Source organism: Erinaceus europaeus, chromosome X, assembly GCF_950295315.1.
Source record: "Erinaceus europaeus chromosome X, mEriEur2.1, whole genome shotgun sequence".
Lineage (NCBI taxonomy): Eukaryota > Metazoa > Chordata > Mammalia > Eulipotyphla > Erinaceidae > Erinaceus > Erinaceus europaeus.
In genome coordinates, this window is record NC_080185.1 from 72,656,903 (window position 1) to 72,674,920 (window position 18,018).

At 36.5% G+C, this 18,018-nt stretch overlaps 2 protein-coding genes across 3 annotated transcripts in view; both read left to right on the plus strand.

The window, feature by feature from the left end:
• ZDHHC15 (zinc finger DHHC-type palmitoyltransferase 15) overlaps window positions 1-18,018 on the plus strand; it is a 394,441-nt gene that overhangs the window by 230,199 nt on the left and 146,224 nt on the right. The window lies entirely within an intron of this gene.
• The window catches only part of ABCB7 (ATP binding cassette subfamily B member 7), a 123,834-nt gene that overhangs the window by 72,086 nt on the left and 33,730 nt on the right, over window positions 1-18,018 (plus strand). For both annotated transcript variants that reach the window (XM_007526070.2, XM_007526071.3), the window contains 6 exons: window positions 8,426-8,558; window positions 12,444-12,712; window positions 14,182-14,270; window positions 14,362-14,449; window positions 15,427-15,601; window positions 17,365-17,522. In XM_007526070.2, coding sequence (XP_007526132.1) covers window positions 8,426-8,558; window positions 12,444-12,712; window positions 14,182-14,270; window positions 14,362-14,449; window positions 15,427-15,601; window positions 17,365-17,522 — 912 coding nt within the window. The remainder of the gene's footprint in view (window positions 1-8,425; window positions 8,559-12,443; window positions 12,713-14,181; window positions 14,271-14,361; window positions 14,450-15,426; window positions 15,602-17,364; window positions 17,523-18,018) is intronic.

Genomic DNA, 18,018 nt, shown 5'->3' on the forward strand with positions numbered 1-18,018 from the left:
CTCTGTCTCTTTCCCTCTCTCTCTCCCTCCCTTCTCAATTTCTCTCTGTCTCTATCCAATAATAAATTAAATTAAAAAGACAAAGTCCAGGAGATAGTGTGGTTACCTTTTAAGTTCATTACATTTTTAAAATTTTCATTTATTTAATTATTTGATAGGACAGAGATAGAAGGAGAGGGATGGAAGAGAGAGAGAGAGAGGTAGAGAGTGAAAGAAATCATAAAAATTTATATACCCAACAGGGTGCACACAAAAACAAATACTAACCTCAAGGAATACACTAACAGCAGCACAATAATTGTATGTGATCTTAATGTACACTTAGAACAAGAGACTGTTCAACTGAGCAAACACCCAGAAAGAAATCATGACCTTAAGTGGAGCAATAAATATGGGCCAGGAGGTAGCACAGTGGATAAAGTGTTGGATCCTCAAGCACAAGGTTCTGAGTTCACTCCCCAGCAGCATGGGTGCCAGCATGATGTTCTGGTTCATTTATATTCATTCTCTCCCCCTCCCCCTGGCCTCCCCCTCATTAGTAAAGTAATAAATCAGTAAAAGTTGAAGCAATAGATGAGATAAACATAGCAGATATACAACTATCTATCCTAAATATAGAAATACATATTGAGAGGCTGGTCAGTGATACATCGGTTGAGCACATATGTTATGATGCACTAAGTTGAAGCCCCCAGTCCTTGCCTGCGGGGGTGGGGTGTGTGTGTGAATGAGCAGTGAAACAGTGCTATAGTCTCCAAAGTAAATTAAAAAAATAGAAATAAGTATAAAAGGTAATAAATCTATAGTAAAAAGAATATATATATACTCAAGTGCACATGGAATATTTTCAAGGATAGACCACACGTTGAGAAAAAAACAATAGGGGCCAGACAGTGGCACACTTGGTTAAGCACACATAGTATGAAACACAAGGACTGGCGCAAGGATCCCTGTTTAAGCCCCTGGCTTCACACCTGCAGGGGGGCAGTCAAGCAGTGAAGCAGGTCTGCAGGTGTCTTTCTCTTCCTCTCTGTCTTCCCCTTCTCTCTCAATTTCTCTCTGTCCTATCCAATAAAAAAAAAAGGAAAAAATGGTCACAGGAGCAGTGGATTCTTGAGCCCCAGCAATAACCGTGGAGAGAGGGAGAGGGAGAGAGAATACTAATACTAATAAATATGTCAAGATTGAAGTCATAAAGACAGCATTTTCAGATTACAGTGGCATGAGGCTAGAAACCAACTACAAAAAGAAAGCAGAGGAAATCTGAAACATGGAGACTTAAACTAAACAGTTTGCTTCTAATTAACATTTGAGTCATCAAATAAGTCAAGAGAGAAATGAAAACTATCTGGGAAACAAAGAAAATGACAAAACAAGTTACCAGATTCTATGGGATATGGAAATGTGATTTTAAGAGTAATTTTCATAGTAATATAGGCCCACATAACCAAAGAAGAAAGATATTTTTTAGACGAGAGATCTTTAATAAACAATTTATGATAATATTTGAAGGACTGAAAATAGACAAACAGATTCAAATGTTAGAATGATTGAAATAATAAGTATCAGAGCGGAAGTAAATGAAATTGAAACCAAAAAGATGATGCACAGGAGCAATGAAACCAAGAGCTGGCTATTTGAAAGGTTAAATAAAATAGATAGCATCTTTACTTGACTTGCTAAGAAAAAAAAGAGTCCTTAATCACACAATATAAAAAAGATAGAAAGCCATGATGAAAAGAATTAGAAATGAAAAAGGTAATATAACAGCGGGTGTTGCAGAAATTCAAAGGATCAAATTAGATAGTGTGGGCACCTATATTCAAATAAGCTGGAAAGCCTACAATAAATGGACACATACCTAGACTCATACAACCTCATACACTTAAACCAGGAGCACATAGATAGCCTGAGTAGGCCAGCCAATAAAAAAAAGTGTCCCCAAAAGCAAAATTCCCCAATCCAGATGGCTTCACCAATGATCTTCACTATAGTATATTCATGAATTAATACCTATTCTGCTCAAAATCTTCTTAAGCTTTAAAAGGGGAGGAACAATCCCAAGGACGTGTCTTTTCTTTTAAAACTTTTTTATTGTGGGATTAATGGTTTGCAGTCAACAGTAAAAGACAGTAGTTTTTACTTGTGTAACATTTCTTGGTTTTCTGCATAACAGTTCAGCCCCCACTAGGTCCTCCTCTTCCATCATGTTCCAGGACCAGAAGCCTCCTTCCCTCCAACCCCAGTACATTTTTTTAATCACTAATCCTTCATGCAGAGAAAAACAGCACAACATAAAACTAAACCAGTATTCCTGATGAAAAGTCATGCAAAAATCTTCAACACTTTTGCAAATGAAATCTAACAGATTAAAAAAAAACTTCTCTGGACCAAGTAGAATCAATACTTCCTGGGGAAGAGGTATAGTTCAAAATAAATCAGTTAATGTAATACATTACATAAACAAAAAGAAAATCAAAAGCCACATGATTATATCCAAAAATATGAAAAAAAAATCATTCAACAAGTATTAACACATACTTGTGATTAACAGTAAAGAAATTGGGAATAGAAGGAAAACTCCTCAGCCTAATAATGACTGCCCATGACAAACCCACAGCAAGCATCATATTTAATTGGGAAAAAGAAACTGAAAACTTTTCCCTCTAAATCTGGATCTAGACAGCATTGTCCACTATCATCACAACTATTCAACATAGCCCTGGAAGTCCTAGCCCATGTAGTCAGACAAGAAGGAGATATTCAAGGAAGCTCAATTGAAAATGAAGAGGTGAAGTTGTCCCTATTTGCAGATGACATAACAGTATATCCAGAAAACCCCAAAGACACCATCAAAACACTACTAGCATCCATCAAGTAATTCAGTAAATTGTCAGGATACAAAAACAATATATATAATTCTGTAGCATTTCTAATTCACAGAAAATTGAAGGGAGCAATCTCATTCACAGTTAAATCAGAATGATACAATATTTGGGAGTAAATCTAACCATGGAAGTAAAAGATCTTTACTATGAAATGTATAGGCAATTACTAAAGGAAATAAAGAGAGTCACAGAAAAATGAAAGCGTGCCCTATGGTCATGAATTGGAAGAATAAATACTGTGAAAATGGCCATACTAAGTCACTGTATTTATTCATTGCAATCACTATCAAACTCCTAATGGAATTCTTGAAGGAATTTGAAGGAACAATTCTAAATTTTTTTGGAGCCACAAATGACCATGAAAAACCAAAGCAGTTCTGGAAAATGGTGGGGGAAATGGTGGTATTACACTACCTGACTTAAAAGTATATAATGCAATAGTAACCAAAAGCATTGTGGTGCATGAGCAAGAACAGGTGCTCAGACCAAGGGAACAAAAATAGAGAGTCCAGAAACAAACACACACATATGGTCATCTAATGTATGACAGAGGAGCCAAAAACCATTCCACGGGGAAAGGAAGTCTCTTGAACAACTGGTTTTGGGAAAACGGGACAACCACATGTAGAAAAATGAGACTAGAGGGAAGTCTGGAAGAAGTCACAGCAGGCAGGAGCTTGCACAGTGCAGCCAGCTGGGGGAGAGAGAAAAGAAAAAAAGAAAAGAAAAGAAAAGAAAAGAAAAGAAAAGAAAAGAAAAGAAAAGAAAAGAAAAGAAAAGAAAAATGAGACCAGAGCATCAACTAACTCCAGTAACCAAAAATAACTCAAAGTGTATTAAAGACTTGGATACTGGACCTGAAACTAATAAAGTACATTGAAAAAATAGATGAAAGCCTTTGGGTCCTTAACATCAAAGACACATTTGGAAACTCAACCCCATTGACAATGGATACTAAAGCAGGCCTAAACAGATTAAACTACATCAGATTAAAAACACTACATTCTCATGTATTGGAAGAATTAATATAATTAAAATGATGGTTCTAACCAGAGTACCTGAAACTGGAAAATACCCAGAATTGCCAGAGCAATTCTGAGAAGAACAAGAATGGAGGTATCACACTCCATGACCTCAAATTATCATACAGGGCTGTTACAATCAAAATTGCCTGATACCGGAACAAAAATAGACACAAACAAGTAGAATAATATTGGGAAATTATGAGGATGTAGTTGAGCTTGGCAGGGCTTGAATTGAGAAGTTTGTCTCTCCTGTCAGTTTCTCTCTCTGCCGAGAGGTTGAGCAAGGAGGGACAGGAGTAACCCCAAAGGTTTGCCCCATCTTATCAGACTCCCTGCCTCACAAAGCACCCTGCATTCCTGATACTATGCCCATTAGATAAAAAGAAAGGGGAAGATATCGGGAAATTATGAGGATGTGGTTGCGTTCAGCAGGGCTCATAAAGCACCCTGCATTCCTGATACTATGGCCTATCTACATAATCATTGTTTTGCCTGAAAGATCATCCCCACCCATTCCATTCCTTTGATCTATCTTCTTTCTACCCTCAAGACCCTCCCTGCCTGCAGGGTAGTATTAATCCTACCAGTTAAAATCCTCACAACAGTTGCTAAGGAAGTTCCTACCTTGCCAGTCACTTTTGCCTTTTCCGCCCCTTTCCTAGCCATTTCCCATTTCCGACTTGCCACTTCCGGGTCTGCCCTTTAAAAGCCTTGGCTTTCTGATCAATAAAAAATTACATTGCCTCACCGCTGCCACGAAGTCTGTTCCTGAGTCATCTCCCTCGCGATCCTGAGTAGCAGCCCAGGCTGGCTCCAGTCGAGTTCTCTCTCTCTTTTTTTTAAATTTTTTATTTAAGAAAGGATTAATGAACAAAAACATAAGGTAGGAGGGGTACAACTCCACACAATTCCACCACCCAATCCCCATAACCCTCCCCCTCCCATGATAGCTTTCCCATTCTCTAGCCCTCTGGGAGCATGGACCCAGGGTCGTTGAGGGTTGCAGAAGGTAGAAGGTCTGGCTTCTGTAATTGCTTCCCCGCTGAACATGGGCGTTGACTGGTCGGTCCATACTCCCAGTCTGCCTCTCTCTTTCCCTAGTAAGGTGTGTCTCTGGGGAAGCTGAGCTCCAGGACACATTGGTGGGGTCTTCAATCCAGGGAAGCCTAGCCAGCATCCTGGTGGCATCTGGAACCTGGTGATTGACAAGAGAGTTAACATATGAAGCCAAACAATTTGTTGAGCAATCATGGACCCAAAGCTTGGAATAGTGGAGAGGAAGTGTTAGGGAGGTACTCACTGCAAACTCTAGTGTACTTCTGCTTTCAGGTATATATTTTGCAGTAGTTTATGGATACGTGTGCACATAAGCTCTCTCTCACAGAAACTGGTGTATATCTAGGTTATGGGACTTTGTTAGAAAGTGAACTACCTGAGATGAAATTAGAGTGTACTATAAAAGGAAAGGTCTCACCCGAGTAATGAAGCTGAAGGGTTGTCCTTCCACACGTGAAGTCTCTGGATACAGCCTGAGGTGAAGCATGTTGAGGTGGCAATCGTTGCTTTGGTTAGGTTGTTATCGGCAGATGCAATATTATTTGGTTTGGATTGGGAGATGCATACGGGAAAGTGGGCCCTATCCAAGGGTTCCAGGACTGGGGGAAGTAGGGGCTCTATAGTGAAGAAGTGAGGTTCCTGCTGTCTAGGGTTCAAAAAGACAATCGATAGTTAATATTGTCATCACATTATTTGTTAATTGGGTTAACTTTGAAAAGTCCCTTTGTTATGGTTTGCTGTACAGTATCCAGTATCTTGTATATAGCTGTGCTATTGGAAGCTTCTGATCTACTTGGTCTAGGCTTTTGAGAGAGTCCGCATATCAAATACATAGCCTATATATTTAAAAGATTCAGTTTGTCTTTTGAGAAACTTTGAGACATACAATTGATTTTCCCCTCTCATATTAATTAACTACTGATTTATATGTCTACATTTTGCTAGGAGTGTACATAAACACCATTCCCACCACCAAAAGACTGTGACCCATCCCTCCCACCACTCCCACCCCCCACTGACCCAGGAAGCTACATGTCTACCCCTCACCACTGGGTTTTTACTTTGGTGCCCTACTTACAATTTGATCAGGTCCTGCTTTTAGTTTCCCTTTCAGATCTTCTTAGTCAGCTTCTGTTGATGAGTGGGATCATCCCATACTCATCTTTATCTTTCTGACTTAGCTCACTTAACATAATTCCTTCTAGCTCTGTCCAAGATGGGTCAGAGAAGGTGGGTTCATTGTTTTTGATAGCTGCGTAGTTCCAGTCGAGTTCTCTCCAACCCAGGAGTACACACCTGGGAAGAGGCACCCCCACACTAGCCCAGCTGAATAAAATTCAGAGCCCAAAAATAAGCCCCCACACCTACAGACAATTAATTTTTGACAGAGGGGGCCCAACACATTCATTGAGTGGAGAAAAGAGTCTCTTTAATAAATGGTACAGGAGAAATTGAGGTGAAATGTGCAGCTCAATGAAACAAGACCACCACATATCAACAAGTACAGAATTACATTCTAGACGGATGGAAGACTTGGACATTAGACCAGATGCCGTCAAATCTATAGAAGTAAACATTAGTAGGACACTGAGATGTTTGCTTCAGAAACATCTTTGAAGAATCAGGCTCATGAAGAAAGTGGGCAGAGATAGACAGATGTGGAAATATTAGTCAACTCATATCTGCAACCTTAGGAGAACTGTTGTAGCTTACAGTGGAGGGACTGGTGATACAGAACTTTGGTGGTGGAAACAGTACAGAGTTGTACCCCTGTTATCTTGTAATTTTGTAAATTAGTACTTAGTCATTAATAAAACTTCAAAAAAAAGAATCACGTTCAACAGGTTGGGGAAAAAAGAAATAATGGGATTGTGTCAAACGAAGAGCTGTGTAGCAAGAGGAACCATCACCAAAATTGAAGAACATGGTACAGAATGTGAGCTCTTTACATGCTATAATCAGACAAAGAGCTAATAATAAAAATATATAAAGAGCTCACAAAACAACAAAAACAGCAACCCAAACAACTCTATTAAAGGTAAGGAGAACACCTGGACAGAATCTTCACCAAAGGGGATATATCCAAATGGCTGACAGATGAAGAAATGCTCAAAGTCACTAATTATCAGAGAAATGCAAGTAAAGATGAGATACCACCTTATGCCTGTGAGAATGTTGTACATTAGAAAGAACAGAAATAACAAGAGTTGGTTGAGGTGTGGGGAAGTTCTACAGATGATCCACAGACCTTGAAAAATGGTCCACATTACTGTCACTAGAGAAATGCAAATTAAAATCACAGCGCAATGTCGCTGTACATCTGTGAGAATGGCCTACGTCAACAAAACTGGGAAAGACATGTTGGTGAGGATGTGGGAACAAAGGAATCCTGGTCTGCTGTTGTGGGACTCTAAACTGGTGTAGCCCCTTTGGAAAATGGTTTGGATAATCATTCAGCAAATAATAATGGAAATATCTTATGGTTCATCAATGCCACTCCTAGGTATATATACAAAGGGATGTAAAAACTAATTCAAAAGGATAGATATACCTCTGTGTTCATAACTGCACAGTGTTCACTAGCCAAAATATGAAAGCAACCTAAATACCCAGCAGTCACTTACTAGAGGAAGAAATTATGGCTTATATAATCTATGGAATACTGCTATGCAGTTTAAAAAGGTGATACTGTATTGTTCAGAACAAAATAGGTAGAACTGGAGGTGAATATGGTAAATGAAATATTTGAAGAGATGAAAGAGACTTACTGGATGCTTTCACTTTTATGTGGACTGTAGGCATCTGAAGCAAATGTACTTGCAAAAAAAAAATAGTGACCAGATTTTCTTTGAGACGTGAGAACTATGATGATGTTGAGGGAGGGTGTCAAAGGTCTTTGGTGATGGATAGAGTAAGCTGCACATACCTATGTATGGCTGTGAAAATATACTAAATTATGCTAAATTATATAATGTAATAAAGTTAATAAATCTCAATATACACTATATAAATATATGATAACACAATGCAATTTATTTTAAATCACTAATAATATAAAATCACTAATATATTTTAAAAAGTAAAGTACATGCACACATAACTAATATTTGGCAATTGGTTGAAAATTCCACGAGCTGTGTATTATTTCACATAATGGAGAGTCTATTTGAGTGGATAATCATGCTTCATTTTGTGGAGGCAAAAGCATTTGACTAATGCCCACGGATGGTAAATGAATACTAATTTGGCAGTCTGTGTGAGGTATGAATCCTGAAACAGTATCTCCCAATGCTAAAGGTTTTATTGTTAAAAGCTAGGAAAAAAACTCATCTAGTACTAGTAAATATTTGAAGTCTAAACATTCCCTGAAATAGCAATTTAAGGTGAAATGTTTGTACTTTTTAGAAGACTTATTTTGCATGTAATCTATAAATTTATTTATTTATTTGTCTTTAGGCTTTGAATATTGTGGTTCCCTTCATGTTTAAATATGCTGTCGACAGTCTCAACCAGATGTCAGAAAACATGCTGAACCTGAGTGATGCACCAAATACAGTTGCAACCATGGCAACAGCAGTTCTTATTGGCTGTATGTATCAGTTATTAATCAGTCTACAGGTGTTGTCTTTCTCCAAGAGAGTTGCATCCTATTTGAGCAGATGACCTTTTCACTAAAACCACAATATAGCATGTTTAATTATAATTTTATGTGAGTTTTTTAAATATCTTATATCAAAAATTGTTTGACATACGTTCCAATTATTCCGAAGCAGTCATTTTCTATGTTCTATTAAGTAACATGAAATAGACAATTCTTAATAACTCTTAAAAACAGCTTCTAATAAACTCTGTTTTTTAAATTTTTTTTATGATTTATTGTCCCTTTGTTGCGCTTGGTGTTTTATTGTTGTTGTAGTTGATCTCATCATTGTTGGATAGGACAGAGAGAAATGGAGAGAAGAGGGGAAGACAGAGGGGGGAGAGAAAGAGACACCTGCTTCACCACCTGTGGAAGGACTCTCCTGCAGGTGGGGAAGCGGGGGCTTGAACCTGGATTCTCAAGTTGGTCCTTGCGTTTCGCGCCACATGCACGCAACCTGCTGCCCTACCACCCGACCCCAATAAAATCTGTTTTATCTTTACAAGATACCACTTTTCTTGCTTTTTTTATTTACTAGTTGGTAAAGGAGCCTAACACAATAAAAATATGTGTGCATCAGTGTTTTATTCAATTATATTTGATAGGCATGACACAGATCTAGAATTTGTAGAAGAGAATATGATGCATTCATTTTTTAATTTTCAAAGATATTTATTTTATTGAGAGAGATCAGAAAGAAAGATGGAGAGAGGAAAGGAAGAAGGGAAGAAGGGAGAGAGAATGAGTGAAAGAGTGAGAGAAACTTACAGTCTTAATGAAACTCTTTTGAATAACTATTATGCTATCTCAGCCCTGAATTCATTTTTTTTAAAAAATTATTCTTTGGGGTTCGGGCGGTGGCGCAGTGGGTTAAGCGCTTGTGGCGTAAAGCGCAGGGACCGGCCTAAGGATCCCGGTTCGAGCTCCCAGCTCCCCACCTGCAGGGTGAAGCAGGTCTGCAGGTGTCTATCTTTCTTTCCCCCTCTCTGTCTTCCCCTCCTCTCTCCATTTCTCTCTGTCCTATCCAACAACGAACAACATCAACAATGGCAATAATAATGACCACAACGAGGCTACAACAACAAGGGCAACAAAAAGGGGGGAAAAATGGCCTCCAGGAGCGGTGGATTCATGGTGCAGGCACTGAGCCCAGCAATAACCCTGGAGGGAAAAAAAATTATTCTTTTCAGTTTTAATAAATTCCAAAAGAGGTGAATATTTATGCATTGTAATAAAGATCATCATATTTCAGCAGACAGTAGACTATCCACTAGCTTTGGAAAGGCTTGTTCTCATAAAATTAAATAAAAAAAGAATAAATGAAACATAACCTTTTAAATTTGCTGATATGTTGACTTGGCTTAGAAAACAAAACAAAAATTTGATTTTTATTAAAAGTTTCTGAGAATTTTTTTGTTTAATCAGTAGTAACTGAAGCTGTCAGATTCTTATGGTTAATGACAAAAATTTCTCATTTTTTTCCAAAGCATTCAAATAGACTCTTGCTACATAAATTTTCTGTCATATCTAATTTTGTTTTCAATTCCCATCAAAGAAAATATTATCTTGTTGAAAGACAGATTCTTAAGAATATAAATTATCATTCATACAAAAAAATTTAACAAATACTATAATTTAATTATTGCTGATTTTTATAGAACAGCTATGGTTAGATAAAAAATGTCAACAACATTAACAGAAATTCAATTTAAATAAGGTAGGGATAAATGGCCAGGTAAATGGCATCTTCATATTTTTTGTCACTGGTTTTGATCTTTTAATCCTCCAAATGAGATAAAGTACTTTGAAAGAGATTCTTTGTAGTGTTAACTATTCAAATCTTATTAGAATATCAGTAAACAGTACAAAGTTAAAAAGAAAACATTGTAAAATGAAGGAGTCACTCAGGAATTATCTTTCTTCCTTGTTTAATTATAGAATATTGCACCTTATTAATAGCACAAAATAATGTTGCCAACAGTAGCATATAGGTTCACAATTTAACAGTTATTATGAATTTTATTTACAGTACTTTTCAATTGTACATTTGTTAAGTGGTACAGACTTAAAAATTAGCTGATTCATAGTTTTAAAATCAAAAGCCTTCCCAAACTTTTGAAAACTCACAAACTGATCAGAAAAGCTCCTTGGAAGACTATAATTATACTTTATTGTCTCATTCGTGTTAGATAAGTAAATCTTTAGTAATATCATGAAATTAAGCATATCTGAAAAATAAAGAGGGAATTACTATTCCAGACACAGCAGATTTCTATATCCTGTTTCTTCTATTTTGTATCTTATTTGTAATACAAATAAAATTTTATACCAAATATTTTTAAATTTTACGTATTTATTTAGATACATAGGACAGAGGGATATGGAGAAGGGGAGTGAAATAGGTAAAGAGGAAGAGAAACACTTGTAGCATTGATTCTTTTAAAAATTTTTTATCTTTATTTATTTATTGGATAGAGACATCCAGAAATCGATAGGAAAGGGGGTGACAGAGATGGGAGAATGACAGAAAGACACCTGCAACACTGCTTCACCACTCTCAAAGCTTTCCCCTTGCAGTTGAAAACCGGGAGCTAAACCCAGGTCCTTGTGCTTTGCAACATGTATGCCCAACCAGGTGCGCCACCTCCCGGGCCCTGCTTTTTTGAAGCTTCTCCCGGAAGGTGGTGACCAGGGTCTTAAACCTGGATTCTGATACATCGTAGCAAGTGCACCGAAGTGGTTGCTCCACTGCCCTGCCCCTATGTCAAAAATTTTTAAACAAGATAATTTTGTTTGGAATCACGGTAAACCTAAATATGTATCTGGGAGGAATTTCCTTGGTTTGTTAAGTTTAAGGCCCTCTATTTTTAGTCTATTTTAGATTAAACAAATAATTCCAAAATATATATCCAGATCCCTTTAGCAATCTAATAAGAGGATATAACCAACAGAAATGAAATACATAATAGGCTATTAGATGAATAATCCTTGACAAATTTGCAAATATAGTGAGATACACAAAGATCACATAGTGATAGGATGCCGAGATTAGTTTTATTTTTTAGAGTTGATTTGGAATACTAAGCCCAAATCACTTTAGTGTGCTTGACAGTCCTTTGTTTATGAAAACAAGTATATGATGATGATGAAGGATTACTGTGTGAGATTCAGGAGTGTTGAAAGGGGGCATGCTTTGTGAAGACATTTGATTTTTCAGAATCTCAGTTTTGCTGTTATTTGGGTAAATTGAATTAGATTTATAAAACCTGAGGAGATATTGACATTTACTCACAGTATGGGTTCCTGTTTACTTATGAAATGTCAGGAATTGAATCCAGGGCTTGACACATGTACTGTACTGCTAAGCAACCTCCCCGACTCACTTTTTAAATGGGAGGGAGGGAAATATAGTCTTCAAAATGCTACACCACCATTCAGGGAGTTTCACTCATTTTTGTCTTTGTTCTCATTTGTTGACAAGGATTGAACCCAGGACCCCACACATGGAAAAATATATGCTGCACTAACTGAATTGCCTTTATATCCCTTGGGCTGTTATATGTTTACAATGTTTAGTTGGAAAAAAACATCAGTATCTGGATCCTCTTGGGGAAAATGACACTGAAAAGGATCTGTATAGTGGAGAGATTGGTACTCATTAAGCTAGATGCTTTGTAACAGTTTAGTGTGAGTAATTTATTAATTATATCTGTAACTGTAATGAACTCGTTAATTTAAGCCATTTAGTCTGATTTATTCATTGTACAAACATTTTCTGAGCCATTACCATTTTATGCCATCATAATGTTCTACCTCATTTTTTTCTTTCGGTAGATGGTGTATCAAGAGCAGGAGCTGCCTTTTTTAATGAAGTTCGAAATGCGGTATTTGGAAAGGTAGCCCAAAATTCAATTCGAAGAATAGCCAAAAATGTCTTTCTCCATCTTCACAATCTGGATCTGGCTTTTCACCTGAGCAGGCAAACAGGAGCTTTATCGAAGGCTATTGACAGAGGGACAAGGGGTATTAGTTTTGTCCTGAGTGCTTTGGTGTTTAATCTTCTTCCCATCATGTTTGAAGTGGCTCTTGTCAGTGGTGTTTTGGTAAGTAAGATATTTATCTTATCAAGCTTTTTATCTTTCCTTCTCATTAGTAGCTATTTAAAACTTGAAACTGTGCACTTTTAAAATAGCTCATGCTACGTGAACAACCCAGGTTTGAGCCCCGCCCCACTGTGTTGAAGCAGGCTTTGGTGCTATGGTCTCTTTCTCTCTCTTCCTCTTTGCCTCTGTTTCTATCTGAAAAAGTCGTCTAGGATTGGTCTGCCTTAGTGATGACAAAAAGTAAAGTAAAATAAAAAGCTAACACTGTTGTGCGTGTCCATCTATGGTTTGAAAGCAAAACCCCACGTTGCCAGGACTGTGCAGTTTAATCATTTTGTTGTAAGCTTTAAGGAACTGTCCAAAGTGTTTATCATGTTGCTAATATAGTTGTCCAAGCTGTTCTGTTGTAAATATGACTATTCGTCTAACTAGTGCATACAGTTTTGTTAGCATAGATTTCTTTGTATGATGTAGGACTGTTTTGCTTAGATTATCTAAATTGTTATTTACCATTCTTCATAACATTTTTAGGAAATTTCATGTTTACTAGTACAAATATATCTGTCTATCTGTATATTTTACATATGTAATATATAATGATGTATTCCTCTAAAAGCATATTATACTGTTTTATTATCAGTATTTGACAGTAATATCAATATAGTAAATGAAATTTCTCTTGTTACTTAGATTTCTTTTTAAAGTTTTTAAAAATACTTATTCCTTTTTGTTGCCCTTGTTGTTTTATTGTTGTAGTTATTATTGTTGTTATTGATGTTGTTGTTGTTGGGTAGGACAGAGAGAAATGGAGAGAGGAGGGGAAGACGGGGAGAGAACGATAGACATCTGCAGACCTGCTTCACCTCCTGTGAAGCGACTCCCTTGCAGGTGGGGAGCCGGTGGCTCGAACCGAGACCCTTCTGCAGGTCCTTGTGCTTTGCACCACGTGCGCTTAACTGGCTAAGCTACCGCCGACTCCTGTTACTTAGATTTCTTAAGGTATTTACTCTTTTTTTTTTTTTTTAGATTTACTTATTTATGAGAGAGAAGGGGTAGAGGGAAACCAGAACAGTGCTTAACTCTAGCATGAGGTGGTGCTGGGAATTGAAGCTGTGACCTCTGAGACCTTAAACATGCAATTTCTGTGCACTAGTTGACTGAGCTATCTTCCCATCCCTAGGATCTTTTAAATTTTTTACTCCATTATACAGTTGTCTACCAACATGTTTTTATTAACATATTATTTACTTATTTATTCATCTATCAGACAAAGACTGGAGCACTGCTTTATAATATGCAGTGCTGAGGATTGAACTTGACCTCAGGCATGCAAAGAATTTCTTTTACCCTCTGAGCCATCTCCCAGCCACATACTATAGTTATTTAACTTTGATTCCTTTTTGGATAGTATGAAAACTATTTGGCATTAACAATGAATATTTCCTATTTCTTCATTTTGCCTTGTCTAGTATTACAAATGTGGCGCCCAATTTGCAGTGGTGACCCTTGGAACACTTGGTGCGTACACAGCATTCACTGTTGCCATCACACGGTGGAGGTAAGGTATTTCCAGAAGCTAGTCAAAGTTCAAAAACTAATTACAGTTCTCCAGCATACATTTCATGCCTGTGCAAATCTTTGTCTTACAGAACTAGATTTAGAATAGAAATGAACAGAGCAGATAATGATGCAGGTAATGCTGCCATAGACTCGCTGCTAAATTATGAAACTGTGAAGGTAATCTGTTTAATTTTACTTTTATCTGTCTTCCATACTGCACTAAGATTTGTTCTGTCATTTAATAGAAGTTGGAGCTTTGGGTTTGTATATGTTCCCTAGGTGTGGTGAAATATTATTATTTTATCGTTTTTCTTTTATTTAGAAATTGCCAGGTCGGGAGGTGGCACACCTGGTTAGTGCACCTGTTACTGTGCATAAGGACCCTGCTCCGCACCTGCAGGGGGAATGCTTCACAAGTGGTGAAGCAGGTCTTCAGGTGTCTCTCCCCCTCTCTTCTCAATTTCTCTTTGTCCTATCTAATAAAATAGAAGAAAAATAAAGAAGAAGAAGAAGAAAGGAAGTGTCCTCTTTGCTTCTGTTTTTTGGGTGACACCATCATAATTTTACTTTCTGCATTAATTTGTAATTGAAAAGCATTGTGATTAGCAACTGGATTTAAAAGAGACTCTTAGCAAATCAAAATGGCATGTAAATTCTTGATTCTGCCCCTCACAGTGACTGGTGTAGTGTTTTCCTTTATTTTTTCATTTTTTAATCTTAAATACAGTCAAATTTCTCTTTTATACAAAGCACGATAAGTAAATGTGATATGAAGGGTGGTGAAAAATAGATTACTATTTAATTCTTGCTCCTCCAGAATTTGCTAATCTCTGGGAGAGTTAAAGGTGGTGTAATGCAGTGAAGACAATGAGAGCTGTCAGTTCAAAAGTCAAATGCAACTTATCTACCTTTAAATTAACTAGGCGTTCAATAAGTATTTGTAGAGTAAATTTTGTAGAAATTACAAATATAGTTTATTGTAAAAAGCTACAGGAGCACTATAGTTCAATGTATTAAAAGTCAGTTTTTAAAATGGTATATGCAGTACAAATTGTGTATATGCATGGAATCTGTAGAAAGGGATACCACAATAATTTATTCAAATAAATTCCAATTATACTTGAATGAATTCAATATTTTAATATTTTTTTCAGTATTTTAATAATGAAAACTATGAAGCAGAAAGGTATGATGGATTTTTGAAGACATATGAGAATGCTTCATTGAAAAGTACCTCAACTCTGGCTATGCTGAACTTTGGTCAAAGTGCTATTTTCAGTGTTGGTTTAACGGCTATAATGGTGCTTGCCAGTCAGGGAATTGTGGCAGGTAATGGATCTGTGCATTTTGAGATTTATAGATGTTTTACTTAAATTTTAAAAATTAATGAAATGAATCTGTATCTTAATTATAAAATACATGCAATCAGGTGCTTTGACATCCTTTGGATACTTGCCTTTAGTATCATAATGTACTTTCTTGATTATATGATAGTATCTTTTTTTTTAACTTCCTTTAGTTTACTCCTGCAAGTTTAGTGCTGATTTTTTTTCCATTGAGATATACATTTATTTCCATTGAGATAACTGTTTATACATTTTGTAAAACTATAATCTGGCTCTTTCAGGAGTACTTTGATGTCTAATATTTCTTATTACTCTTACAGTAATACAAAGCAATATAAAATTTACTGTGTGGTCCAAAGGACTAAAATAAAAGAAACTGGGTTTTAGAATCACTAACAATTTTTAAATCTTTCTGTTAGTTTTCAATTTTCTAAACATTTCAAAAGTAAATGATATCTGTCCTTTTATATAGCCTGTTCAATCAGGTCTTTTTAGGTCATTAAGTCCATTCATTCACTGATAAATCATTTGTCCAGTTGCTCTGAATTTTTAAAATGCAGCAGTGGGAAATGAACCTGGGCCTCCTACATGCAAGAAAATTCTGGGTGGCCTCCTTGACCCTTTTTTTTTTTTTTTTTTTTACCAGAGCACTGCTCAGCTTATGGTGGTATGGGGAATTGAATCTGGGACTTTGGAACCTTGAGCATGAGAGCCTCTTTGCATAACCATTATGCTATCTACTCCCACCCCATGATCCAACTTTTCATTCTTACTTATTTTTGGAAGAAAGAAATAAATGGGAAAGATAGAGGAGAGACATCACAAACCACTATTCATGGAGCTCCCTTGGTGCTGCCATGATGGTACCGGGATTTAATCCAGGGACCTCATGTACAGAAAGCTATGCACTCTGCCAGGTGAGCTATTTATGTGCCCCATACTCTACTTTTAAATATATAAACTCTTTTTGGAGCCAGAAGATAATTTACCTGGTTGAGTATATATTTTGCCATGCATGAGACCCCGAGTTCAAGCTCACAGCACCTAGGAAGGTATGCTGGACCAATACTGTGGTCTTTCATCCCTCTCTCTCCCTCTCAAATAAATAAATAAAATATAATAATAATAAGTAATCTGGGAGATGATGCAGTAGATAAAGCATTGAACTCTCAAGGAGGTCCCAAGTTTAATCCCCAGCAGCATATGTACCAGAGTGGTATCTGATTCTTTCTCTCTCCTGCTCCTCTCATTAACAAATAAATAAATAAAATCTTTAAAATTATAATAATAGTAATAATGATAGTAAAGTTAGCCTGCAAGTGGTTCGTACATGTGTGCTACCTTGGTGCCACAGACTATGTATGTGTACTTATTGTAAATTTCTAGTTTGTATTACAAGGGAATTTTTCCTAATGTCGTAGCAAAAAAGGATAAACTTTTACAGTTCCTTTCATTTCCTAATTTATACTACACACACACTTAAACTGTGCATGTATGTACAGTGTATTGTGTAATGGTGTGCTTTTTTATTCTACTTAGCATATTATCAAGTTGCTTATATTCTTATACTATATATACTCTAGACTAAATGCTTTGAAATTTGAATAGACCTAAGAGTTGTTGATTATGTACAGTTTATTCTGTGTTCTAGTATAATCTTATTTAAATTTTGCTATTTTTAAACTGGAAATTTATGTAATTTCTAAAATATTCTTTTTTTTTCCTTCTACCAAATTTTATATTAAGGTACCCTTACTGTTGGAGATCTAGTAATGGTGAATGGACTGCTGTTTCAGCTGTCATTACCTCTTAATTTTCTTGGAACTGTATATAGAGAAACTAGACAAGCACTCATAGACATGAATACCTTGTTTACCCTACTTAAGGTAGACACCAGAATTAAAGTAAGTAATCTGTTTGGTGCCTTATCAGAAGCATTTGGGCATCTCCTATTAATTGGATTGTTTTTTACATCAGCTGTTAGGAAACTAATTTCTTTTTTCAGCCATTAGAACTGTCATGTGTATTGAGGTTGTTACAGCTTCTGCTTCTGTGTTTACAAGCCATACAATGTTAGCAAAAACTACTCAGAAGCTGCATTTTGTTTAACATAAACTGTCTGTACTTGTGCTGAATTTACTAATAATGATTAAAAATATATGTCTGTTAGTCTCCTTATTTGCACGTTCCTTCCTGCCTACCCACTTTCTCTCTACATACTCCCCTCAGTTGCTCAGAAATCAAAGCATTAGAATTTTTACCTTATTGGTGAGTTGTGAAAAAAAATTTTTTAACGTCACTCTTAGAAGGATTTTAACTCCTTATAAACACCCCCCTTGTTATTTTCGTTTTATTCTCTATGAGAAAAATTGTATGCATAGCTTTACTCTAGATGGTATA